Below are 27,034 nucleotides of genomic sequence, written 5' to 3' on the forward strand. Positions count from 1 at the left end.
ATCACACAGCACAGTAATGAGTACAAGGTAATGCTTAGTCAGTCACTGGAGGGGAGCATGGAGATTAGGCAAGTTAGGTTCACTCAGATGCATAGCATGGGTGCACAGTAATGGAGGTGCATGATCAGGTAGGACACAAAAGGAGGAGGACCCTACCCAAAGGCTTACAATCTAGAGGGAGAGGTAGGGACACGAGAGGCAGGGGACCAGAGTTCAGCTGTGGGTTTAGAGCAATTGTGAGGGGTGGTAGGCCAGAGTGAAAAGGTGAGTTTTGAGGGCCTTCTTGAAGGTGTTGAAGGAGGGGGCTGCCCTAATGGGTGGAGGTAGGGAGTTCCATAGTGTTGGAGCGGCTCTTGAGAAGTCTTGGAAGCTTCATTTTCTGCATGGTGATTGGCTGGATGCAGGACTCCTGCAAACTAACGGAAAAAGTGAAGGAGCGATTGCCGCCCGGGACAAGACAATATATGCCTCTGCGAACATCCTCCCTCCACCCTGCTGCCTCTCCCCCCGACCTCCGCTGCCTAACACTAGCCCCCCCTCCCCCCCTCCTCCTGCATTTTTCAATGGCGCGCTGTTCCACTGATAATGTATCATAAAACACTATTGTATTTACATTAAAACGTTAAATAGCGTTTTATGAACAGCGGAATGGTGCACCATTTTTTACTCTGTGCCATTTTTAGCTGGACGCGGAGCAGGAGAGGTCACATAGGAACTAAACAACAGCCAACTGAGATGTTTGTTGAAGTGCATGCACATCCAATTTTAAATGGCCAATTATTGGCCATTGTCACCACCTCCATGTAATTGAAGGGCCAACAAATTTTAAAAACTGTGTACAGATTGTAAGTAAGCTGTCATACTACATGGAGATGGTAAAATTGGATTTGTGTATGCAGCCTTATGCTAGGTACACACTATGAGATTTTTTTTGGCAGATTTACAGTAGGGCTGAACGATTTTCGGTTTAAAACCGAAAATCGCGATCAGGGGCTTGACAATCTTCAGATCGTCAAAGTGTCGGTTTTGCTGCGATTTTGAGCCGCTGGTACCTACTCCTCTCCCGGCCCCCTCCTTCTCTCCTGGCCCCCTCCTTCAGCAAGTTCTTATCTTATACACTAACAGGAAGGGGGGGGGGGGGGAGTGTATCTGCCTATACTAAAGGGGGGATCTGGCTATATATGCTAAAGAGGGGGATCAGGCTATATACATTAAGCGGGGGAAGGGGGGGGGGGGGGACTGCCTATATACACACTAAAGGGGATCTACACTAAAGGGAAGTGGGGAAGTGTGTCTGCCTTTACTAAAGGGGAGATATGGCAATATAAGCTAAAGTGGGGGATCTGCCTATACTAAGGGAGATCTAGCTATATACATTAAGGGGGGAGGGACTGCCCATGTACACTAAAGGGGTGGTCTGGCTAAAGGGAGGGGAAAGAATCTGCCTATATACACTTAGGGGGGGGGGGGTATGGGGAATCTGGCTATATATACACTAAAGGGGGAATCTAGCAATATACACTAAAGGTGTGTGCAACTGTGTATGTGTGGGGGGAGGCGGGGGGATCTGGTTACACTAAAGGGGATCAGGATGGCTACCCTGTACTGCGGCACCATACACTGGCTGCCCTGTACTGCGATACCGACACTGGCTAACCTGTACTGCGGTACCTAAACAGGCTAACCTGCACTGCAACACCTATAGCTGGCTTATCTATACTGGGGCACCTATAGTTAGCTAACCTTTACTGGGAAACCTATATCTGGCTAAACTATACTGGGAGCATTGTGAATTTAGTGCTAAAGCTCGATTTGAAGAAAATCGTGAAAAAAAAATCGAAATCGCAATTTGAGAGAAAAATCGCAATTTCAATTTTTTCCTAAAATCGTGCAGCCCTAATTTACTGTTAGATCGATTATTTCCAGAATCTGTGATCTGATTTCCGATCATTTTCTGATTGATTTCCGACCAATTTTCCATCCACTTCAATAGGAAATGGATCAGAAAATGCTTGGAAATTGATCGGAAAGCAGATCCAGTGTTCTCCCCAGGCCTTATTAAGTGGGTGGGCCGCCCAGCTGTTTTAAAACCCCGCTGGCACCATTTTTCATAGTATTTAGTAAAGAGGAGTAAGCCCCTCTCCCAGTCTTGCGGCGACAGGTGAAGTGGCCGGGATGAGTCAGTGTACCCCATGCGTGTCCGCACTGGCCAATAGGAGGCTGCCTCGCCGTGGACCCGCTCTGCACTGCAGTCACGTGGTGATGTGACGTCACTAGAGTCCCAGCGCTGCCGTGCGGCAAACCAGAGAATAATGATCAAGAGTATGCCAGAAATACTTGAAAAGTTAGTTAAATACACGCCCCGAATTCCGGTGTTATTTTAATTTTAATGTTTTAAGCCCCAACTCTAGCAAAATATTTGTGACTGGTGGGGGTGTGCAGAGCCAGGTTGCATGTGTTTGCAGTTCCAAAACAGTTTCCTGCACTTCTGTCCTGGTTATTCCCTATCAGGAGAGGAGAGGGATATAATCATAATATGCCATTTTGTATTTCTGATACATTATTTTGTTTTGCTCTATAATTAGCTTTTTAGGATTGATCAAATATTTGGTTTGGAGTTAATCAGATTTCGAAGGAGAGATGACAGCTGATTAATCAGCTATTGGGTAATTCATTTTGTTTGTTAATATCGATTTTCAAAATCACCCTGAAAGCGCTTGTGCAATGATTGTCTATGAGAAAGTTCATATCTGAGCAGTTAGTTTCCGATCCACTCAGACAAGAGATGCATGGGCCATTTTTGAGGCAATTCCGCCTCAATGGAAGCTATAGGAAAATGCAAAATGCTCACAAAATCGCTTTGTGCACCAATTGCGTGAGCGTTTTTAAGAATACATTGTATTTATTCTTTTCCGGATCAAAGAGTTCACTTCCTGACTGACGTCAGTAAGTGACAAAGCACAATCGCTCTGCAAAAGCGCTTAACAACAACATCTAACGCGCAGAAATTAAAAACAAAAAAACAAAACAAAAAAAAATATCCAATACGGACGGCCATGTGATGGGAACAAGGCCTAAAGGTGGTTATACATCATTTCCCATTTCGTTAAAGGTTTCAAATTCAGTAAAATTTCCTGATCGATTGTATTGTTTGAAAACCCAGGTACATTATAGATTTGTTTTTCTAAAAATTGATCAGAAATTTTTCCACCACAGACGAAAGATAATTTAAAAATGTGTAAAGTTCAATATATTTTTATAGGAGGAAAAAAATAAATAAAAACAAAAACATTTTGGCTAAAGTGTGTATGGTCACCTTTCTTTCAGATTGTTAAAGGGGTTTTCCACCCACAGGGATCACGAACAATCATTTTGAGCAAGGAAAACAATGCAGCTTGTGTACATGGCGTAAAAAGCTATGCTAGCTAAAGTCATAATAGCTTTTCTGTAACATTGCTTAACAGTTCTATAGAAAAACCAAGCAGCAATCTGTGAAAGAGGAAGCAGCAAATTCAGAAATACTGCTTGCTACTTACAGATAAATATTGCATATATATCATGAAAATTGAGAGGGATGCAACTTCCCATTTTTGGGCTAAAAAATAAGTCATCAGATTTGTAAATAATATTTGCGAAGTCAACATTACCACTTTTGACCTTTTATTTTTTACAATGTTAAAGCAGACAGGATGTCTTCTTTCACTGTTCTTTGGATCAACTAGAATATGTGCGGGTTCAGTATTTATTTTTTTCCCCTCTTCTGGTTGAACTTGGACAAATATCTTTTTTCAACCAAACTACGGTATGTTATGTTAATAACAGCTCAAAATTGCTTTTATGGGTCCTTAAAGATCCCCAAAGGTTGGCAAACTCTCCACGTTCCCCAATTCTAACCTACCGTGTACCTAACCCTAAAGTAAACCAGAGACCCGGAAAAGTAAAGATTTGATAATTACCCGGGGCTTCCTTCCGCTCCACAAACACATCTGAGTCCTACTCCGTCCACCTACGGTCTGCTATTCAGCTGCAATCTGCCCAGGTAACAGGCTCAGTCACGTCAGTGCTGGTCTACTGTGCATGCGTAGGAGGTTCGTGCATGCGCAGAAGACCCAGATTGGATCCGACTGAGCCTGTTATCGGGGCTGATCAAGGCTGAACAGCAGACCGTGGGAGGACGGCATGGGACTCAGATGTGTTTATGGGGCGGGAGGAAGCCCCGGCTAAATATCAAATGTTTACTTTTCCAGGTCTCTGGTGCCCTTTAACAAAAAACACCTTTGTTTGCAACTGCACCCCAATTTCCTAAATTTAACAAGTCACGTACCCTTAACTCTTTCTTTGCTTAATGTCCAATACTGTCTCCTTACCATATGCCCAACCTTAGCATCATTCCTTTAGGCCTCTTTCACAGTGCGACGTTAAAGTTGCATGTTATAAAATTTTATAACGCAGACTAACGCACAGCAATACGAAGTCTGTGCGACATTCACAGTGCACACGTTGCGTTGTGTGTAACGTGTAGCAATATTTAGAAAGTGCTGCATGCTGTGCGTTTAGCAATAAATTTGCTGCATTATGTGTGTTGCACATGCTCAGTAAGGTTTAAAAAAAAAAAAATGTAACGCATGCGCCGTTTTTGTTCCATCACTGTGCGACGGAAACAATGCACCAAACGCAGGGCTAAAGAATGTACTATAACGTCCAAGTTATAGTCTTTCAATGCACTGCATTAGGGGCACATTATGCGACCTTAACGTTGCATCAAACGCAACATCCCACTGTGAAAGAGGCCTTAAACAATGCCTAAGCCCAGCCTGTGTCCCAAAACAGGAATAAACTATCCTTACCCAATAATTACCAGAGCAAATTGGTCTAGCCTAGCCTAATCTTAGCCTATCACTTCAGACAACCCTGAAGTTCTTTCTTGACCTGAAATTTAATAATGATTACTTGTTTAATTCAGCACATGAGAGGTTATCTTAATTCCAACTGAACAGTTTTTTCTACTTTACAATGATTGTTTTATCATCTCTGTTCGGTTCCACTGACAAAGAGTGGTGATAGTGCCAGAGTCACAATCACCAGGCCCAGAAAGTGACAGCTCTGGTGCTGACTTTTAGTTATTAAAGTACTGTACATATGTGATGTCCCAACCCGAGTGCCATGCTCTAGGGCTTGTTTCCTTACTTTTTAAACGGTGGAATATGTTGCCTTTTCACCACACAACTTCTGCCTGCAGGAAAGAGGAGCACCAGATCGTACAGGGCCCTGCTACCACCTTACATTACAGCGATGTCAGACAGATGGATAAACAGTCATGAAGGATGTAAAGCTGAATACTCACCTGACAACCCAGGAAGATGGATCCCAGCGTGGTAACCCGACAAGCATTCCCGATCAATCTGCCTGTTGGAGGGTACACTTGTCACACAACGAGCACGGACGGGAAGTCAAGCGAACCTGGTACTTAGTGCGGAGTCACCGTACCCCTGAACTAGGTTTTGATCAACATACTTAATATTCTGTTTTATCTGTGGTGCTCATCCTCACCCTCCTGCACCCCGTGGGTCACGCCTCTGTTCAGCTGTAATATTCGACTAAGCAGAACATCGATTATGGGCAGGGTGGAAGTGGCAGTTCCTCCTCTTCTCTGCCTGTTCTTAGGATCGCCCCCCTTCACTCGCCATTTATAGTTCCCATATTCCACAGCATATCGCGGTTACTGCACAGAGCGCGCAGGAGAGCTGCGCCGTGTGCGGGCTTGTTGAGATTGAGCTCGGCACAATAGTGTACTGTATTAGTCGCACATGTAATGCAAGTCAATGGCATCACATTTGACTTGCATTGTGCAATTTTCCAGATGCAAATTGTCTACAGTAAAAAAAGAAAAAGAAACCGCCAACGTGTAGGTTTTTTTTTTCCAGAACGGACGCGCAATTTGCGTATAATATAAGTCAATGGAAATGCATATGCACAGGAAAAAATAAATAAATCACATTCCGAAAAACTGCATAAAAACGCAAACAAAAGAATCAGAACCAAAAGATTGTGCAGAATCACAAAATTAAAAAAAAATGTGGAAAACTGTGAAAATAAGCATAATGAGTGCCTAAGCCTAGGAGCCCACTTGCTGCCATGATTAGCAATTCTCAGCAGTTTAGAAATCACGTTTTGATTTCCGAATCACCAAAGTTCCACTTTTTTGCCACAATTCCAGAGTGATTGCGATTTGGTCCTCGCTTACTTGAATTTGGTTCCTTTTATCCCCCTATACATTCCTAGTAGTTTGGGTCACCCTGAGCTGCTTGGTTACTCTGTTGTACTGGTCCAATCCCTATTTCATACAGCCTTATCAATCCCTGCCATGTACTGATGAGGACCAAAGGTCCGAAACAGGCTGTTCACATGTGGGTTTGATATGGCTGTGTAAAACTTAAAGCTATAGGCTTGCTATATACCAGCGGTTCTGGATGCTTGCTTTGCTTAACAAGGGCAAAAAGGGATAATTTGCATATTTAGTAGTAGTAGTGCATTGTGGGTAACCACAAATGTTCACTTATAACTGAATTTTTGCAAATTTCCTTCTGTTTTAAAGGGGTTCTGTGGGGGTTCCTGAGGAGAAAAACTGCCACTTACCTTGTGCTTCTATCAGCCACCTGCAGTGGTAATGTCCCACGCCGTCCTGCTCCCATCTGCCGTTCCCCGCAGCCGGCACCGGGCTATTATTCGGCTGTCACACAGACGAATAATGCGCGTTGCCGTGCCTCCGCTCGAGTCATCTGAGGCTTACTGCGCAGGCGCAGTACAACGGAGCCTTGTACTGCGCTTGCGCAGTAAGCTTACGATGACGCAGGCAGAAGCGAGCGGGTGCGCGGCCACTGTAGCGCAGCCGCAGTTGGATCCCATGCCGCTTAGACCGGGGCCGGCGGCGGAGAACAGCAGATGGGAGGAGGACGGCGTGGGACATTACCGCTGCACGGGGCTGATAGAAGCCCAAGGTAAGGGTCTGTTTTTCTTCTCAGAAACCCAAAACAGAACCCCTTTAAGACGGCAATTACACCAAGCTTTGCTTGAATTTGGTCGCTCCAAATCAATTACAAATAGTATGCAACTCTGCCCTTCCTATGATGCTTTGCCTAGGAGGTCAGGAAGCCTTCTCCTCCCAGTGCACCCAGAGAGACCAGGGCCCCATACTCTATGCAATTAACTTTTTCTCCTGAGTTTTCTCCTAGGAGATACATTTTCATCTTCTATTTAACTACCTGCGGACCGAGCGAGTATGAATCTACGGCGGGCAGGGGGCACTGCGGTTCTGACCGGACGTAAACTCTACGTCCCAATGACCGCGCGCCTCCGCCCATCCCCGTGTCCGCTCTGCCCCCGCCGCAATGTGCTGCCCTGCCGCCTATATGACGGCAGAGCTCTGTGCGCTGGTCAGGAGCCGCTTTCATTGTCTCCTGGCCCTGTCATTCATGTAAGCCGTTCCCATTGGCTTACATGGAATGACAGGGTCAGGAGCCAATGAAAGCGGCTCCTGACCGGCGCACAGCGCTCTGCCGTCATAGCGACGGCAGAGAGAGCAGCCTGCGGCGGGGACAGAGCGGCGTGTCAGGCGGGAGCGACGGTAACTTGCGGCGATTCGTCGGGAAGCGGCAGTTTGCTGGACCAGCACCCTCTGGTCCTTAAGGGGGCAGAGGGTGCTGGTCCAGAAAGGGTTAAAATACATTTCCAGCACCTTTCAACTGAAAAAGTACCAAAAAGTGGGTGAAAAAGTAGTGACAACAGTTTGAGCATTTTCCTGCTATCTGGTAGCTTAAAATGCATTTGATTGACAAGTTTAAAGAGGAGCTGTCAGCCATACTATCTCAGAAAAAAAACACACATACACACATTTCTTGCTCTACTTACATAACATATGTATTACACTGTCCACGTTTTGCCTTTAGTGATTTTTCTACCAAAAAAAATAAAAAATAAAGCATTTCCCATATTAACTGTGGCTATTTTGAAGCCAATTCTGATGTAATTTCCTCCCTTACTCTCCTCTGCCCGATTTGCCCACCCTTCACTATAGGAAGTGCAGCACGGTGGCGTAGTGGTTAGCGTTCTCGCCTTGCAGCACTGGGTTCCTGGTTCGAGTCCCAGCCAGGTCATCTGCATGGAGTTTGTATGTTCTCCCCGTGTCTGTGTGGGTTTCCTACGGGCACTCCGTTTTCCTCCCACATCCCAAAAACATACAGATAAGTTAATTGGCTTCCCCCTGAAAATTGGCCCTAGACTACGATACATACAGTACATGATACATACATAGATATATGACTATGGCAGGGATTAGATTGTGAGCCCCTCTGAGGGACAGTTAGAGGGAAAAAAAATAAATAAAAGGACTCTATATACTCTGTAAAGTGCTGCGGAAGATGTCGGCGCTATATAAATCCTAAATAATAATAGTTTCAGCATGAGAAATATTGGCCAATCAGAGAGAGGAACAGAGGTGTGGGAGGGGAAACCCCCCCCCTCCCCCCCCAGCTCTAAATAATTACCAAGCCTCTGGCGATGTCTAGCAGCCTTCCTCTTGCACCTTGCAGGCTTCTAGCAGCTTTCCTGCTTCCTCCATGCACGAAAGTATCGGATCACATGACACACTGGAAGCAACTAGGAGCCCACTAGCAGGGGGCTGCAAGATATCACTGGAGGCTTCGTAAGCATTTTAAAGTCTCCAAAGCTTCCCCTCCAAAAAATCAAAGTCCCCATTATCCTTCAGGCATGCCGGTTAGTTGAGACTTCCAGTTCCGGAAAATGGGATTTATTGCTGCACTCTAATATTTTTAAAAAATAAAAATTTTACTCAATAAGCTATATTCAAAGTCTGCAAACCTGTTCCAGGTGAACTGGGAAGCCCTGTTGCCAGGGCACCAGGAATGCAGAATTTTCAGGAGGTCAGAAATGGATGATTCCCTATTTCTCACAGCAAAAAGGGAACAAGATATTTACTTCTGCTTGCATCTCCATGGCACCCAAAGTTAACAGTAAGCGAGGAAGAAACAATTTTGGCTAGAGTTATGCTTTAAACATCTTGGAAACATTTGTACATGGCCTGATGCCATCAACAAATTCAGAAAACTGAGTGCAAACAAGCATGTTGAATGTGGTATTACACGCAGCACACGAGACACACAACACACAAACAAGGGGAAGTGTTGCAAATGTAAAATCCTGTTTCTAGGCAGCAATTAAACAGAACTATCCAACTGACTAACAAGAGATAACTTTCCAAACACAAAACAAACTCCTCTTGAAAAGGAAGCATGAAATCAAGCCTCTTCATACAGAATCAAATCTACATTTATTCAAATATAGTCATGTCATCACATTCTGGAACATGGTCATAACTCTCCAAATCCAGGATTTCTTTATGAATGTCTTGTGATTCTACTTCCTTTTTCTATGTACAACAATCTATATTTACAGAGAGATCAGTGTTTGCAAACCCTTATTTTGGGTCTTGTGGGGTCTTTTGAACATGACTCTCCCCCTGCTTTCCTTGGTGAAGGGTCCATCTTCCGTCCTACTGCATACTATTGCCAGTTGATTTCACTTTGTTGTTTACATGTATAGCGTAGCTGCCTGGACACTATGTACATTGACTTTATGAACTGTAAGTAGGGCTTATTTTTGGAGTAAGTCATATTATTAGCATCCTTAAAAATCTTCTAGGGAAGCAGGGCCCTTTTCCACCAGCGCAAACTGAATCGCAAAAACGCAAACCGCTAGCGATTTTACAATCGCTACGGTTTGCTTTTTAACATAGGAATCGCGGTAGGTAATTTCCACTACCGCGATTCGTTTTTTACTTGATCGCGATCGCGCCGCGGAGCGACTTTTGCCGCGATTTTGCTATGCAGTGCATAGCATAGCAAAATCGCGGCCGCGAACGTTGGGGAATCGGCGGTAATTGCGATTCAGCAATCGCTAGCGTTCAGCGTGAACGCTAGCGATTGCTAGTGGAAAAGGGCCCGCAGGGCTTATTTTTTGAGGCAGGTTTTGTTTTTGGGGAAGAAAATCAAGCATGCATTTAGGCAGGGCTGTATAGTCGGTAAAATCACCCGACTCCAATTCCTCAGTTTATGAAACCGCTGATTCGAGGTACCCAAAATTACCCTGACTCCACAGCCCTGCATTCAGGCTCCTGGGGATAATGCTCTCACCACTTGTTAGGGCTCAAACCCACTAGCAGCCTTTTCTAAGCTCTAGTGATTTGAAAAATCTTTTGCTAATGCAATGCTATGGGGGATTTTTATAAAATCACATCACTTAAGTAGGATCACACCCATAGCATTGCATTAGCAAGAGCTTTTCAAATCACAAAGCGCTCAGAAAAGCGCTCCTAGTGGGTTTCAGGCCTTAGACTGTTAGCATGAAGCAAATCATTAACTAGTAACAAGAAAGCATTCAGGCTTCTGCTCTCACCACTAATGCTGGGTACACATGTTGCGATTTCCTGCTCGATCCGCAGGATGGATCGATTATTTCCGACATGTTCGATCGGGTTTCGATCAATACAGCCATCAATTTTGCATACTTAACATGCAAAATGGACGGCTGTATCGATCGAAACCCTATCGAACATGTCGGAAGTAATCTATCGATCCATCGGATCAAGCAGAAAATCGCAACGTGTGTACCCAGCATAAGATTGTTGCAAGTTTCTTACTAGGCGTGCAGTGGTGGCGGTTAAGGTTAGGAGGCCGGGGAAGGGGAGGCGGTTAAGGTTAGGTGGCTGGGGGAAGCAGGGGATAAGGTTAGGCATTGGTAAAGAGAGGGTTCTGTGTGAGAATAGGGTTAGGTTTAGCTGTAGTAAAATATTGGTATCAATTACCGATATTCTACTACATGCTATTTCAGGCCTCAGAAATTTCCAGGTGCCTTTTTTACATGTACACCTACAAACCGTATTGTGCATAGAATAAATAAAGGAGGAACAGTATAGCCCATACTTCTAGTACAGCAGGAGAAACATAACAAAAATGAACTACGTTAGATGGGACCTACAGTGAAAAGTAGTTTTCTTCGACTTCAAAGATTTTATGTTGTTTTTTTTTTGTTGTTTTTTTTTTTTTTTTTAACAAGAGCAAGTTTACAGACACTAGTGTGCAGCTGAACTTGCATGTCATCATGGCTGAGGTCACAATCGTGAAGTTTAGTTTCTTCTAATATAAACGTATTCCATACTTAGGGCAGCACTTTGGTTTAGCACTTCGTTATAAAATGAGACACTTCAAAGTCATATACATCCTCAGCTTGCTATAATTATAATGAAACTCACTCCATAAAAAGCAGCATGAAGACATATTGCCTTCATTATGTTGGAAAAATCACAATATACTACCCTTCTCCCATATACTGAATGTGAACATGCAACCACTCAGCTTGAGCTGACGACTTGGAGCTCCTTTCCACTACACATGAATTTCTCAATGCACACGCATTAGATAACACTAAGCTAATTAATTTATTAACCCATTCCCGGTCCGTCGTTTTCACTTGAGCAATGTTCACCTCCCATTCATTAGCCTATAACTTTATCACTACTAATCACAATGAACTGATCTATATCTTGTTTTTTCCGCCACCAATTAGGCTTTCTTTGGGGGGTACATTTTGCTAAGAGCCACTTTACTGTAAATGCATTTTAACAGGAAGAATAAGAAAAAAAAAACGGAAAAAAATGCATTATTTCTCAGTTTTCAGAGGTGTGTGTGTGTGTGTGTGTGTGTGTGTGTGTGTGTGTGTGTGTGTGTGTGTGTGTGTGTGTGTGTGTGTGTGTGTGTGTGTGTGTGTGTGTGTGTGTGTGTGTGTGTGTGTGTGTGTGTGTGTGTGTGTGTGTGTGTGTGTGTGTGTGTGTGTGTGTGTGTGTGTGTGTGTGTGTGTGTGTGTGTGTGTGTGTGTGTGTGTGTGTGTGTGTGTGTGTGTGTGTGTGTGTGTGTCTTGTAAATAGTGATGGATGCAAAACGGAAAAAATGCACCATTATTTCCAAATAAAATATTGTCGCCATACATTGTGATAGGGACATAATTTTAATGGTGTAATAACCGGGACATATGGGCAAATACAATACGTGAGTTTTAATTATGTAGGCATGTATTATTTTAAAACTATAATGGCTGAAAACTGAGAAATAATGATTTTTTTTTTCCGTTTTTTTCTTATTCTTCCTGTTAAAATGCATTTACAGTAAAGTGGCTCTTAGCAAAATGTACCCCCCAAAGAAAGCCTAATTGGTGGCGGAAAAAACAAGATATAGATCAGTGCATTGTGATAAGTAGTGATAAAGTTATAGGCTAATGAATGGGAGGTGAACATTTCTCACGTGAAAACGACGGAACCTGAATGGGTTAAACATTTTATTTGGGTATTTTTGGGAGGGTGGGATGTAAACAATAGTTTTAGAATGTAAATGTGTGTTGAGTTTTATTTTTTTTACTTTTAGTTGTAGTTTTACTTTTTGGCCACAAGATGACGGCCATGAGTTTACATGACGTCACTAAGCGTAACATACGCTTAGAGAGATGCATGGGGAACGTTGCAGCCAGAAAAAGCGAAGCTTCCGAGAGAAGCCGTCGCTTTTTCAGCAGGGGAGAGGAATCAGTGATCGGGCACCATAGCCCGATTCACTGATTGCCTGGCTAACGAACCGCGGTAACCGGTATGCTGTATAATACGCAACACACCCCTTTTAGGTGGTGCAGTTATCATCCCAGTATTTAAACGTGCACCGAACAGGGTGCTGCAGCTCTAACTGGGGCTATTGCTGGGGGAAACTTTGCTGGTGGGGGGTGCACTTTATGTCAACTGTATATATGTATAGCACTTCTTTGATAAAGCCGTTAGGGTGAAACATGTCAGAACTTCCATATACAAGCACTTTGTAATATAGCACTTTGTCACTTTGCTTCCTCAGCAACTATTAGGTGACAGGTTGTATTCGAATAATGAGTAATGCAGGTCTAGTGTATTATGTGACATTGACTGAGCATGAGTAATACAACTGTCCCCTATTGTGTGAGATAAACCGGATGTGGAATAGCTACACCACTCGAATATATTGTCAGAGTGGGGGATAAGCAAAGACCTCCACTACGACTGGTGAATTCTACAGATATGTATTTCTCCACAAAAGAGCCGCCTAAAGGGGCACTCTGATCTGACTAAATAGTCTTTTATTTAAGAGTGATCAACTCTGTACTTTTTACCTATAGGGACTGTCCGTACGGACGTAGTGTCCATATATTGTTTTCCCTGGTACCTGTCATTTCGGAAAGTGTATGTAACAAACCGCGGGCCAGGAGCCGCATCGATCGGCCGCGGGAGCGCGCATGGTTCCTGGACGTAGTTTCTACGTCCAGGAACCAAAATAGGTTAATTAAGCTCATGTTAAAGCAAAATTAAAAAAAAAAAAAAAATAAAGTCATATACAGCAGGGGTCCCCAACCTTTTTAAGTCCATGGCCCGGTATCCCGACCAAACTTTTCTCTGGGGCCCGGGAGTGTTTGGGGGCGTGGTTAGTGGCGGCGGCAGCCCCCCCTCTTTTCCCCCCGATTTTGAGTGTAGTATATAGGTAAGTAGGTATCTAGGTATAGTTGCCCCCAGTATAGGTAGCTAATACAGTTGCCCCTGTATAAGGACTATAGTTGCCCCAGTATAGTTAGTTAGGTAGTATAGTTACCCCAATATAGCTAGTATAGTTAGCCCAGTGTAGCCAGTACAGTGTATTTAGGATAGGTGCCCCTCCCCCCGCCACTCCTGTTACTTTATGAGTGGGCGGCCGCTTCCTTTCTTATATTCCCCATAGCCGTTCTCCTCTTTCCAGCATCTTCAATTACAGCATCGCGTCCTGCGGCTGCTGTAAAGAAGGGAAGGAAGCGGGACATCGGCTTCCTGTAGCAGTGATATGCATCGCCGTTACCATGGCAACCGCTGCCCTGCTTCCTTCCCTTCTTTACAGCAGCCGCAGGACGCGATGCTGTAATTGAAGATGCTGCAAAGGGGAGAACGGCTATGGGGAATATAAGAACGGAAGCGGCCGCCCGCTCATGAGGTAACAGTAGCAGCGGCCGCGGGGGGGCGAGGGGGAGAGGGAGAAAGGCCAGATCCACATCGGTCCATCAGAAAACTGCCCACGGACCACCAGTGGGCCGTGGCCCGGTGGTTGGGGACCACTGATTACAGTACTTACCAATGTAGAGGAAAGGCTCTGGATCCTAAGAGCAATCTTGTTCCTCTTATGGTCCCCTCGTTCCAGCACTGTCACCACTGTTGCACGTATTCAACAAATTATTCGAATACACCTACGGGATCCTCAGAAGCATGTGTGTCCCTAAGTGCTTCTGAAGACAAGCAGCTCTGTACTGCAAATGTGTGAGTGTTCTCTTACGCATTCACAGGATGGAGCTACCTGTCTTTGGAAGTACACAGTGACACGAGTGCTGTCGAAGGCTCCCATTGGTGGCAGATTTGCACTGGGGACAACGCTGAAACGCAGTGACCATGAAAGGAACAGAAAGGCTTTATAGGATTTAGAGCTCTCCATAGCCAAGTATAAAAAAAATAAATAAATAAAATCACTCAAGATGCTCAGAACCAGCTGCATTTTTCCATCTAATGCCTTTTTTTGAAAAAATTGTTCTCTATTAATTGCCATTGTGCCAATGTGGAAAAAGCACATACTTATTTTATTGGTAAAATGTGAAGATATCACCTGGGAGCAAACTCAGGTGACAAAATTAATTGAATTGGGGAGAGGGGGGAGGGGCCTAGTGTCTACAAAAACACACATGAAAAAACACACACTGAAAAACATTGTGCAAGTGGAAACGGTTGGGGATCACTGACTTGGATCGCTGCCAGCTGGGCAGTTTAAAGGAGATCATTCCTACGCGTTCTGCTGGCAACTTCTACTTCGAGGTCGTCCATGGCCCAGGTTTTCAACAGAGCAACTGTTGTAACATACAGTAGGGTCCATCCTGACAAAGGCAACCTGCACTGATTCAGTGTCAATCGGATGCCCCCATCCCCCATGCACATTACAAAAAAAAAAAAAAACACACAACAACGGTAAAAGACAGCAATTACCACCCATGTAGGCCAATCGTCCTGGCAGATTGGTGTAGACAATAATTGCTGTTAGTCATATGTATGCAGGGACAACAAATGACTGCTCCATTCCAAGTACTCAGGTGTGCCTAGTTACACACTTACAGGACCCTTTTTTTTCATACTTCTGCTAACAATCCTATCAGCAGACCATCATCGTGCCATTTGCTGAATTTAAAGTGGACCCAAATTAAAAATACAAGATTTCAGAAATAAAATCTATTTTCTAAATTATATTAATAAATAGCAGCCTTTTTTCAGCTGCATATAAAATATTTTAGATTTATTGGAGAAACCCCTCCCTTCCTTTCATATTGCCGGCAAATAATCCGGCAAACTGGTGGAGTAGATGGTGTCCAGTAAAGGAGGAATTGCTAATGGCTGCCACCTGTATAACCCTAGTTATGCAAAGAGGAGGGTGAAAAGCATGCACTGAAATGCTCATAGGCTTTAAAGGAGTTATAAGACAAAAAAATAAAAAAAAAAAATAAAAAAATTGAGTTTCACTTACCTGGAGCTTTTACCAGTCCCATGCAGCCATCCTGTGCTGTCGTAGTCACTCACTGCTGCTCTGGTACCCCTCCGTCAGCTAGTTTAGTTTTTGCCGACCTCAGGGTCGGCTGGCCGCATTGCGTACATATTTACGCATTTCCGCGGGTACAGGAACATTAACACATACATTTTTTACGAGTCAGTGGTTCAAGGCGTACATATTTACGTATTGAAACACTAACGCGTAAAATGCACCAGCGGGATACAATAATAATACAATACAATAACATTTCTATAGCGCTTTTCTCCCATAGGACTCAAAGTGCTTAGGCTCTCTCAGATTCAGTAATTGGTAGTAGGATGAAGTATTCACACAACAAAAGTTATAATTCTGCAAATGCCAAACTGAACAGGTGGGTTTTCAGTCTGGATTTAAACACGTCCAGGGATGGAGCTGTCCTGATCTGTTGAGGTAGGGAGTTCCAAAACGCAGGGGCAGCATGACAGAAGGCTCTATGATGCGTAAATATGTACGTGTTAAACCACTAACGCGTAAAAATGTATGTGTTAATGTTCCTGTACCAGCGGGAATGCGTAAATATGTACGCTATGCGGCCCGCCGACCCCGAGGTCGGCAAAAAGTAAACTAGCTGACAGAGGGGGACCAGAGCAGCAGTGAGTGACTAGCACAGGATGGTTGCATGGGGCTGGTAGAAGCCCCAGGTAAGTGAAACTAATTTTTTTTTTTTTGCCAGATTACTCCTTTAAGGAGTGTTTATTTATATTTTTATGTGTCAGAGTGGTGCAACTAAATATTTTGAATTAAAAAAAATGTTTGGTTTGGGTCCGCTTTAAATGTGCTCCGTTTGTGTGCAGCTAACAGTCATGTATCACTTATTTCATAACGACATCAGTCGAGCGTGTGTATGGAGTTTAAAATGGAATGCCAGCAATGACCTGTATGGCAGTGGGGAAGAAAAAAAAAATTTTTTTTTAAATAAGGACCAAACTGACAGTGGATTCCAGGGTAGACTACCTCCACTTGGTTGCTGTCGTGCTGCACAAGACTGCAGCTATGTGAGCAGCACATAACTCATAAATGAATGTAAGGTTACACCGGGCACACCCAAATTCAACCACGCATAATCACTTAGATAACAGTTCACCTATGACACGAAAGGACTGATTTAATAAATGATTAATTTTTCACTCTAGCTTGTAATCTTGTCAAATACCCAGTTTTTGTTTAGGTAAACATGCATTTACCTGAACATAGCTGGGTATGTGAAGTGAAGACAGGTCAAGCCAACTATTTATTCATGTTAGTAAGAGAAGTCCTGAGACTTTGCCAGGTGAAGCAGACAACCCAGTTCAGCAGTGTGGCAATAAGGAGCTTATTCTGGCAAGAAATTGATCTAATAATCTGCATGAATTTGCAATGCACATTCTACATTAGTAAATGGAACAATGATTTAAATCTCTCAGGTTTTAAAGAGAAAGCAAGTTAGTTAAGGATTTACAAAAAAAGCATTCTATCTGAAACACAGCCAAGGTGGCAATTCGGGGATGACGCAATCAAGAAGAAGAAAACAAAAATCATTAAAAGAAATATAGTGTACCCAAGGCAAATTGTGACTCAAAAATGACATATATGCCTACGAAGAGGGAAGCCTCTGTTCTTGTCGCCCCCATTGTTGTCTAGCATTGACCCCGTAAGATATCCAACAAGAGCTTGGCAGATATATTATCATGGCAGCGCTCCCCATGTGCGGCAATACTGCACCCATGCAAGTATGGCCACACCTGCGCAATAAACCGGAGCTGTCATCAATGAGTGACTCATGCTACTGAGCAGCCGTGGCCATACTTCTGCGAGTGAAACATGCATATGATTGCAGCCGTTGGAGAGCTACGTAGAGGGCACACTTCTCCTGCGTAGACTGGCCCCGACTGGCTGAAGTGACGGGACCCGGTACCAGTGCTGCAGAAGACTGAGGACAGCCAAGCGATGCATTTTGTGCAGTTAAAAATAATGGATTAGGGACAATGGTGTCAGAAACAACAGAGCGGCTTCCACCGGGGGGGTGGAGTAGGGAGCTTCAGCGCAAAGGACTTGGGTACCAATTGTTGCCCAAAGTACACCAGAACTGAAAGGGGTTTGATTGATATAGGTGCTGTTTTCTGAATGATGCTGTGACATATGTTACAACACTATTCTCTCAGTCCAGTGCCTCCAATATGCCAAACAAACAAATCCTTTCAGACAGTGACTGATTCCTACCCTACATGGTAAGCTCAGTTTTGAAAGATTTCAAATTGTACAGAGTTGATACAAATTGTACAGGGTTGTACTGCTCAATGAGGTACAGGCCATTGATCCCAAGCTTCTGCGCCCACACCAGTGCCTACTTTCCAATGTGTTTGCTCTGGCTATTGATAAGCTTTCCAAAATTGATTGAAAGTCAGTAAATCGGCTATATTGGAGCAATAAAGGAGCTAGCATGTTCGAAGTAACCCAGCAAGAAAGTCCATAGGGAACAGTTCTCCAATCACAGCAACCTCTGCAACTTGAAGCATTCTAAATAGACGAATAGTGAGGTCGTATTATCACTACATCACAAACCTAGTTTTTAGAGGGTGAGGTCCACCCAAAGACATTGGTGGAATTTCCATAAAGGCTTTCTCACTGGGACACCTCAACTATCCTAGCGCTGCAATAGATTACTGGCAAATCCAATCAAAGTGATCAAATCAATGAGAAATCAATCAGCAAAAATCAATGCCTGTCTGTTACAGTAAGTGCCAACATGCACGATTTTTCCAGACAGCAGATACTGTTGTTCATCTGATTAATGGCAGCAGACGCTACAAGAGACGACCCTAGTGTGGTCAAGTGCATCTGTACAATATGGATACAATGACTCTCCAGTATTGTGTGAACCAAGTCTAAAACAGTGCAACTGTGCTACTCATTTTGCTTTTGTTCTACAATACTAACTTATTGATAAAGTTTAATGGCGATGTTGTTTAGGCCACATTCACAGTGGTGCATCGCGTTGCAGCATATTGGCCGCCCCATAACGCTGCAATGCGCCACCTATGCGATGTACACATTGCGGCAGGTGCATTGTGGTACTATACAGCGATGAGCAACGGATGAAATCCGAATGAGTTTCATTCGAATTTCATCCAGATAATTAATGCAGCTGAGCGGGTCGGTGAGGGGGTTTAAACTTACCCGGCAGCCGTCTTCTTTCATCTGTCTCACGGCGCCGCCCACACTGCGTTCCAAGCTGCGGTCACATGACTACAAACACTTCCTCCTTCCGGGTTCAGCAGCGTGGGAGGCACCATCGGACGGATGAAAGAAGACGGCTGCTGGGTAAGTTTAACCTCCCCCTCACCCACCCGCTCAGCTGCATTAAATTATCCGGATAAAATCCGAATGAAACTCATTCGGATTTCATCCGTTGCTCATCACTGGTACTATGGAGTGCGGCATGGTAACAAACAGCATGTAGTGCGTTACTGCAAAATGTTAAGGTTACAGTGAAGCATACTTCTCATTCACTGAATGGGACACAATGCACAGGCAACATACAGCTCTGCTTTACAGAACCATTGCGTTCCAGCTGTCACACGACATGCAATGCAATAGTCACTGTGAACATGGCCTTAAATTAACCACTTCGGTACCAGCAGCCTCTGCCCCCTTAAGGACTAGAGGCTGCTGGTACACTAAAACGCTGTATCCCGACGAATCGCCGCAATGATCCGTCGCTCCCGCCGGTAACGCCGCTGTCCCCAACGCAGGCTGCTTTCTCTGCCATCTCTATGACGGCAGAGCGATGTGCGCCGGTCAGGAGCCGCTTTCATTAGTTCCTGACCCGTCACTCAATGTAAGCCAATTGGATTGGCTTACAGGAATGACAGGGCCAGGAGCCAATGAAAACGGCTCCTGCCCAGCTCACAGTGCTCTGCCGTCATAGAGACGGCAGGGCAGCTAATTGTAGGCGGGTGGAGAGCGGCGGTGAATGGGACGTAGAGTTTACGTCCGGTCAGAACCACAGCGCCACCCGCCCGACGTAGATTTATACTGCGGCAGTCCGGAAAAGTTAAACAAACACTAGGAGCAGCTCATTATGCTGGGAATACACGGTTTGTTTTTTAGCTGATTAGATGGTTCGATAGATAATTTCCGACATGTCCGATCTCCCTTTCGATTCTTTAGCCACTCGTTTTCTGATACAAAATGAATGGAAAAAGATAAGAAAAAGGAGAGGAAGATATGAGAATCAACTGCAGAATCGAGCGTCAAAAACAATCGAGAGCAGCAAAAAATCACGGCAGAAACGATCCGTGAATTACCAGTATAAGACTGTATTCACTATTTGCAGATGTCCTCGGCTCTTCAGGCCCAATGTAATCCTGTACAAGCAGGAAAAATCAGCACAGACTGCAACTTGTTTACTATCAGCTTAATGTAAAGTTACAAACAGATTATGAATGGAGATCACTCTGGATGAAAACCTGAAGACTTTACAAGTGTCCCCTGACGTCACTGACTTCCCCTCCAGCCATCAGGATTGCCCTCACCCGACTGCTATTTTAGATGCAGGAACATTCTTAAAAGTTTCCAAGTGCCATTCACCCAAGCTCCTTCCTTGCATCTACATAAAGCAGAATACACAGCTTGGCCAGGAGCAGGTCTATAAAGTGCTCATTCCATAAGTCACTAGCAAGTGTTTCAGGTAGGGCTGAACGATCTATCAGCCAAGCGAAATCACGATTTAGGACAAGACTATCACGTGATCGTCAAAGCTGCATTTATTTTTAGGGAAGATGATCCCAGCACTCCCATCTGGAATCTCGTGTGCGTTCTTTAAAAATGCACGAGATATGCATGTCCATCTACTGCCACCCCCCCCCCCCCCAATCATGTCCATCTGCCCAGTGATCATACTCTGCTGCCCGCCCCCCCCCCCCCCCCCCCCCCGCATGTCCAGTGATAGTCACAGGTGGATAAAAGGAGATGGGAAGTCACACACTACACTATCTGAACCGATCCACCAATCAGATGGGGCGCTGCCCCAGAACTGCCAATCAGCTACTCTCTTCTCTGCTCCATCTTCTAATTGGACCCAATGGTCTCAGAGGCAGGAGCATTGGGTCCAATTAGAAGACGGAGCAGAGAATAAAGTAGTGCTGATTGGCGGCACTGGGTCAGCACTCCCCACCGGATTGGTGGATCGTTCAGATAGTGTAGTGTGTGAATACTTCCTCCGGCTGCTTGCATCTGCCTGCGTACTCCAGGCCAGGGGCAGAGGATGATCAACAGAGGCAACTAGACTCGCAAGTGGGCGGGGGTGTCAGAGGACAATCACATGGCAGTTGGACATGCGGAGAGGGGAGCAAAGGGTGGACAGAAGACTATCACAGGGCAGCTGGAAAGGGGGGGTAAGAGGGTGACCGCTGGGCAGCTAGACATGCAAGGAGGGGGGGGGGGGGGGGGAGGGCAGAGGAAGATCACAGGGCAGTTGGACATGGACAATGCATGTTTGTATATGTTACTGTACATTGAGAAATTAGTGCTAAAGCTTGATTTGAAGAAAATCATGAATCAAAATTTGACAGAAAAAAAAAAAAAAAAAGGCAATTCGATCTTTTCCTAAAATCGTTCAGCCCTAGTTTTAGATGACAATTATTTAAAATTTTTTAGATTATATATATAGATAGATATATATATATATATATATATATATATATATATATATATTTTCCGTGCGCATTTGGAAGCGCGTATGACGTGGTGACACGCAAGAACGGCAGAAGGGCACAGACAGCCCTTCACATCTACTGTGCTGCGTTATGATGCGCTTGCGTACTGCTGCCTGCATTTTGCCGGCAAGCTGATCCCATCACTGTCTATGGATGGGATCAGCAGTGCAGCGGCACAGATGGCATGCGGTCGTACGCGTTGCGTTCTGATCGCACTGCCATCTGCGCTAAGTAAATGTGCCTGAGGCCTAAAGCGCTGTGGAAGATGTGAGTGTCAACGCTATATAAATACTAAACAATAATACTATATAAACAGGAAACAGCTCTCCAATCACAGCACCCTTTAGAACTTAAAGCGTTGAAATTGGCCACTAGGTCAGCTGAATTCTTTTAATTATATGACCCAAACATGCCTTTCCCAGGAGAAAAAGATGTCATTCAGGTTTAAGCCATTATCCATATGCATTATTCATGATGAAAGCCAGGCTGTGTGTGCTCCATACATAAACAGGACATGTCATGAGAATGGGGAGCATGGCCAAGAAACTTTCCATACAACAGCACTGGCAGAACAAGCTGTGTGCTTTGCAAATACTCATTGTTTTCTCTTCAGTCGTCTGTTACATAAAAGGAAACGCCACATCATTATAGGTCAGCGCCGTGCCCGCAGGCTACATGGATGCAGGAGGTACCCACTTACTTTTAGTGGCAGCGATGAGGTTTTTGCCATCTTTCAGCAGGTCTTTGATGAACTTGTTGGTTCTGTCCAGCTCCGCCTCATGGGCACGTATTCTCTCCCTGAGCCAGGGACTGTCCAGGTAGCAATCACTGAACTCCAAGGGCTGAAGTCCCATGATGATTAGCTGCCTGCCTGGCTCAGAACCGCGCTGTCTCCTTGCAAATCCCTTAATAGGCAAGCGAGACACAAGCACATAAATAGGCAAGCAGCAGCGGCTCAGATCACCTTGCAGATCACACGAAAGAGACGCAGTCAGTGGGTGACCGAGACCTCATCCCACACATCGGCAGTACAATCCCAGAACACATTAGCGCCCGCTGCAAACTTCAGGGCTTCATTGGCAGTGCATAGACGAGAGCTCCAGCTAATAGAATCTGAGAATGGGCAGATAATTCACACGTCCCATCAGCCCCAGCATGCACATTCCTACACACGGGGCCGCCCACTGCCCTCCCATTACCACTAATACCACCATGTAACACTCCCAGTGCTTTCCTTGTATCCCTCCTTCTCTTTCATTCCACTCCTCCTCTTTCCTTGTCCCCCTCCTTCACTCCTCGTCTCCCTCCCAGCACCTCTACCTCACACCTCCTCCACTACTTGTCACTCTGCTCATCATCGTTTCCTCCCGCCTTCACTGATGGACGCCTGACCTCTAGCTGTCTAGCTTATACAAGTTTAGAAACAACAGAACATTAATAGCACCACCAACAAATAGCTTCTAGACTGTCACTGGCTGGTCATTTTTATGCTGGAATCCAAGCCAAAACTTTTTTGTGTAAGGCCTCGTTCACATCATTTAGCGCAGATGGCTGTGCGATCGGAACGCAACGCTGCGCAGCGCATATGATGGGAACGGTAGAAGGGCTGTCTATGCCCTTCTACCATTCTTGTGTGTCGCACACTATACGTGCTGCCAAAATGCGCACGGCTGTGCGTATAGTCTGAACGAGCCCTAAGGGCTGTGCGCATTTTGGCAGTGCGTATAGTGTGCAACACGCAAGAACAGTAGAAAGGCATAAACAGCCTTTCTACCGTTCACATCATATGCGCTGCGCAGCAGCGCGATGCGCTATCGCACTGCTGCATGCATTTTTGGGAATCGCAGCGCAGATCCCATTCACTGTAGTAAATGGGATGCACAGCGCATAGATGCCGTGCGATCGTACACGTTGCATTCTGATCGCACAGCCATCTGCGTCGAATGATGTGATCGAGGCCTAAAATGTATTCTCATAATTTTTTCACAACCTTGTTTACTTCCTGGATTTAATCTTCAGTATTAAGGTGTCCTTTAACAATCCAATTTCCTTAACGATCGACCATTCAATCGGTATGATTGATTGGAAACAATTGTTCAGGCCCAACTACAGAAGGGAAAATGATAAAGAGAGCCAATCAGATGAAAAGAATCATTCAAAAATGTGGATTGGCTGAAAGATCAATAGTGCAATCGTTAGCTCTCGATCGCCACCACTTGTTGTGCAGCACTTTACATCTTATGGTGTCGACTAATCAGGGGCGTAGCAATAGGGGGTGCAGAGGTAGCCACTGCATCGGGGCCCCCCTGGCCCAAGGGCCCCGATGCAGTGGCTACCTCTGCACCCCCTATTGCTACGCCCCTGATTAGTCGACACCATAAGATGTAAAGTGCTGCACAACAAGTGGTGGCGATCGAGAGCTAACGATTGCACTAGGCCCTCCCTCAACTACAGTATTAGCTCTCTATTGGTCCTGGGCTGGTAATAATCACTTCTATAGATACTTTGTATGGTGGTGATCACTAACAAACTGGTCCCCATCCCCTTCTTGCTCCTCTGACACTGGTTGTCCTTGGCAGGTTTGGTGCGCTGTATCAATTGTTATGTATAGAGTGCTTGGGGGGCCCCATTGTAACACTTCTATCGGGGCCCACAGCTCCTTCGCTACGCCACTGCGACTAATGATACAATCTTGATTGTATCAGCTTACCAAATTCATGTATTAGAAGGGTAAACTGAGGCAGGGGTCACATTTGTCAGGGTTTTTTTCCAAGCGTTTTTCTGTATGTATTTTCTGCACACCGTGTGTGTTCGTATTTGGGGAAACGTGTGCGTTTTTTCACAGAAGCTAATTGATAGGAAAAATGCACACAGCTCTGCCTCCTGGACTCGTACTTTGCCCACGACCTCCTCTTGCTCCCCTCCAACCAGCAGCGACCCTCGCAAAGCTTGAGATCAGAAGTGTCTCAGGTTCCGTACTTACCTGGGGCTTCCTTAAAGTGGACCTGAACTCTTGCACAGGACAGAATGAAAACAGAGAAATGCACCCAGTATGTATTTAGAGAGTTTAGCCTGGCTTATTCCTCCTTATTTGTGTCTAATCACATATTGTAATCTGATCTCTCCCTGTGTCACATGACCGCCAATGGCAGAGATGGCTGTTAAGGTCATTTGAAATCTAGAGATGGCTCGAACCTCCGATTTTCGGTTCGCAAACCTTGATCGCGAACTTCCGCAAACGTCCGCGCGTTTTGCGAACCGCAATAGACTTCAATGGGGAGGCGAACTTTGAAAACTAGAAACATTTATGCTGGCCAGAAAAGTGATGGAAAAGATGTTTCAAGGGGTCTAACACCTGCAGGGGGGCATGGCACACACCTGAAAAAAATTGTTATTGGTTTTGTTAGCGGCAGCTGCTAGCAGCGGTCTTAAAAATTCAGGAATCCGCCTGGAGTCCTGGACCCTGTTGGTGGTGGCGGAGAAGGCAGTCAAGCGGCCTGCAGGCAGAGATGTTGTGTGGGGGACCGACTTAGTCTTGGGGCAGGCAGTCACACAGCATGCAGGCAGAGATGCTGTGTGTGGGGACTGACTTAGTCTTAAGGCAGGCCTGACCGTGCTTTGCAGGCCACGTGGTCAGATGGACCCTTGACCCAACGCTGTGTGCCAGAGATGACACCACTTGCCTTTCAACATCACGGTACAGTTTGGGTATCACCTTTTTTGAGAAATAATTGCGGCCTGGTATCTTCCACTGCGGTGTGTGGCTTTGCTTTTATGTGCTGCTTTTCCTCAGGTGGTCACCCCATTGCAGTTTGTGCTTTGTCATCATGTGCCTTCATAAGGAAGTTGTCCCTACGTGGGTCTTGGTCTTTTCACAGCTCAATTTTTGGTGGCAGAGAGTACAGATGGCATTGCTCTCATCTGAGGCAGACACACACAAAAATGTCCACACCGCTGAGCCCTGGGATGATGGCCCTTTGGTGGTGGCGGCCAACTGAGTGTTAAGTGGGGTGCCAGAATCAGAGCAGGAGGAGGAAGATATGTCACTATTCCGCGCAGAAGCTGAGGAAGATGAGGTGTTCTGTGTTAAATAGTCAACTACGCCCTGACAATCTTGGGGGTTGATAGCACGTGCCTTCTGAACACTGTACTTTGGGCCAGGGCAGCACAAAATCACGACAGCATGACCTTGAACAGACCTGCCGGGTGGCCTGCCTCTGGCTCTGCCTGTTGTTTTGTCCATATTGGGGGGGGGATGAAGGGAAAGGTATGCACTGACTTGACTAATACAATGTGCAAGTTACACAGGTGCAGTGAACAGGTATGCAGTGGCTAGTATTACAAATGTGCAGCTGTCACACACACAGGTACCGTGAACAGGTGCAGTGACTAGTATATAACACTGCGTGCGGTCACGTAGGTAGGTGCACTGAACAGGTATGCAGTGACTAGTATTACAAATGTGCAGCTGTCACACACACAGGTACAGTGAACAAGTGAAGTGACTGGTATATAACGCTGCGTGCGGTCACGTAGGTAGGTGCACTGAACAGGTATACGGTGATTGGTATTACAAATGTGCAGCTGTCGCACACACAGGTACCGTGAACAGGTGCAGTGACTGGTATATAACACTGCGTGCGGTCACGTAGGTAGGTGCACAGAACAGGTATGCATGGATTGGTATTACAAATGTGCAGCTGTCACACACACAGGTACTGTGAGCAGGTGCAGTGACTGGTATATAACACTGCGTGCGGTCACGTAGGTAGGTGCACTGAACAGGTATGCAGTAATTGGTATTACAAATGTGCAGCTGTCGCACACACAGGTACCGTGAACAGGTGCAGTGACTGGTATATAACACTGCGTGCGGTCACGTAGGTAGGTGCACAGAACAGGTATGCATGAATTGGTATTACAAATGTGCAGCTGTCACACACACAGGTACTGTGAACAGGTGCAGTGACTGGTATATAACACTGCGTGCGGTCACGTAGGTAGGTGCACTGAACAGGTATGCAGAGATTGGTATTACAAATGTGCAGCTGTCACACACACAGGTAGTCACTGAATGTGCTGGGCCTGGCAGTGGCACAGTAGGATTTACCCAGGGGCCAAAGCTGCGACTGACTGACAAGGCTGTATATGCAAGTGTCTGTGGGACACACACAAAAAAAAATATAGATCACAAGAACGACATTAGTTCTCAAAAGAGTTGTTGAGAGGTGCTTTGTAGCAATAAGTATCAGCAAGGAGCAAGCTTACAAGCCTAACAAGAGCCTAACTAAGCTTTCCCTATGTCTCTGCAGCAAGCTCTCCCTTCTGTAATTACTGCAGCCACACAAGTGAGGGAAATGGCCGACGCTGCCTGCCTTTTATAAGGAGGGGGCTCCAGGAGGGAGTGTAGCCTGATTGGCTACCATGTGTCTGCTGACTGTGATGTAGAGGGTCAAAGTTGACCCTAATGATGTAGTATAGGGGGCGGGTCGAACTCGCATAAAGTTCGCGTTCGATCGTGAACCACCGAAGTTCGCGTTCGCATGCGAACCGTTCGGGCCATCTCTATTGAAAACATAGGGTGTTAACAATATGTCTGCTTTCATGAAT

The 27,034-nt window shown here is 45.3% G+C and overlaps 1 protein-coding gene across 2 annotated transcripts in view; it reads right to left on the minus strand.

Moving 5' to 3' along the window:
• ARHGAP10 (Rho GTPase activating protein 10) overlaps window positions 1-22,662 on the minus strand; it is a 371,566-nt gene extending 348,904 nt beyond the window's left edge. The window contains exon 1 of one of the 2 annotated variants that reach the window (XM_068279239.1): window positions 22,125-22,662. In XM_068279239.1, coding sequence (XP_068135340.1) covers window positions 22,125-22,278 — 154 coding nt within the window. In that variant the 5' untranslated portion in view covers window positions 22,279-22,662. The remainder of the gene's footprint in view (window positions 1-22,124) is intronic. The other variant, XM_068279247.1, reaches the window with a different exon arrangement.
• Window positions 22,663-27,034: the final 4,372 nt, after the last annotated feature.

This window comes from Hyperolius riggenbachi, chromosome 1 (assembly GCF_040937935.1).
Source record: "Hyperolius riggenbachi isolate aHypRig1 chromosome 1, aHypRig1.pri, whole genome shotgun sequence".
Lineage (NCBI taxonomy): Eukaryota > Metazoa > Chordata > Amphibia > Anura > Hyperoliidae > Hyperolius > Hyperolius riggenbachi.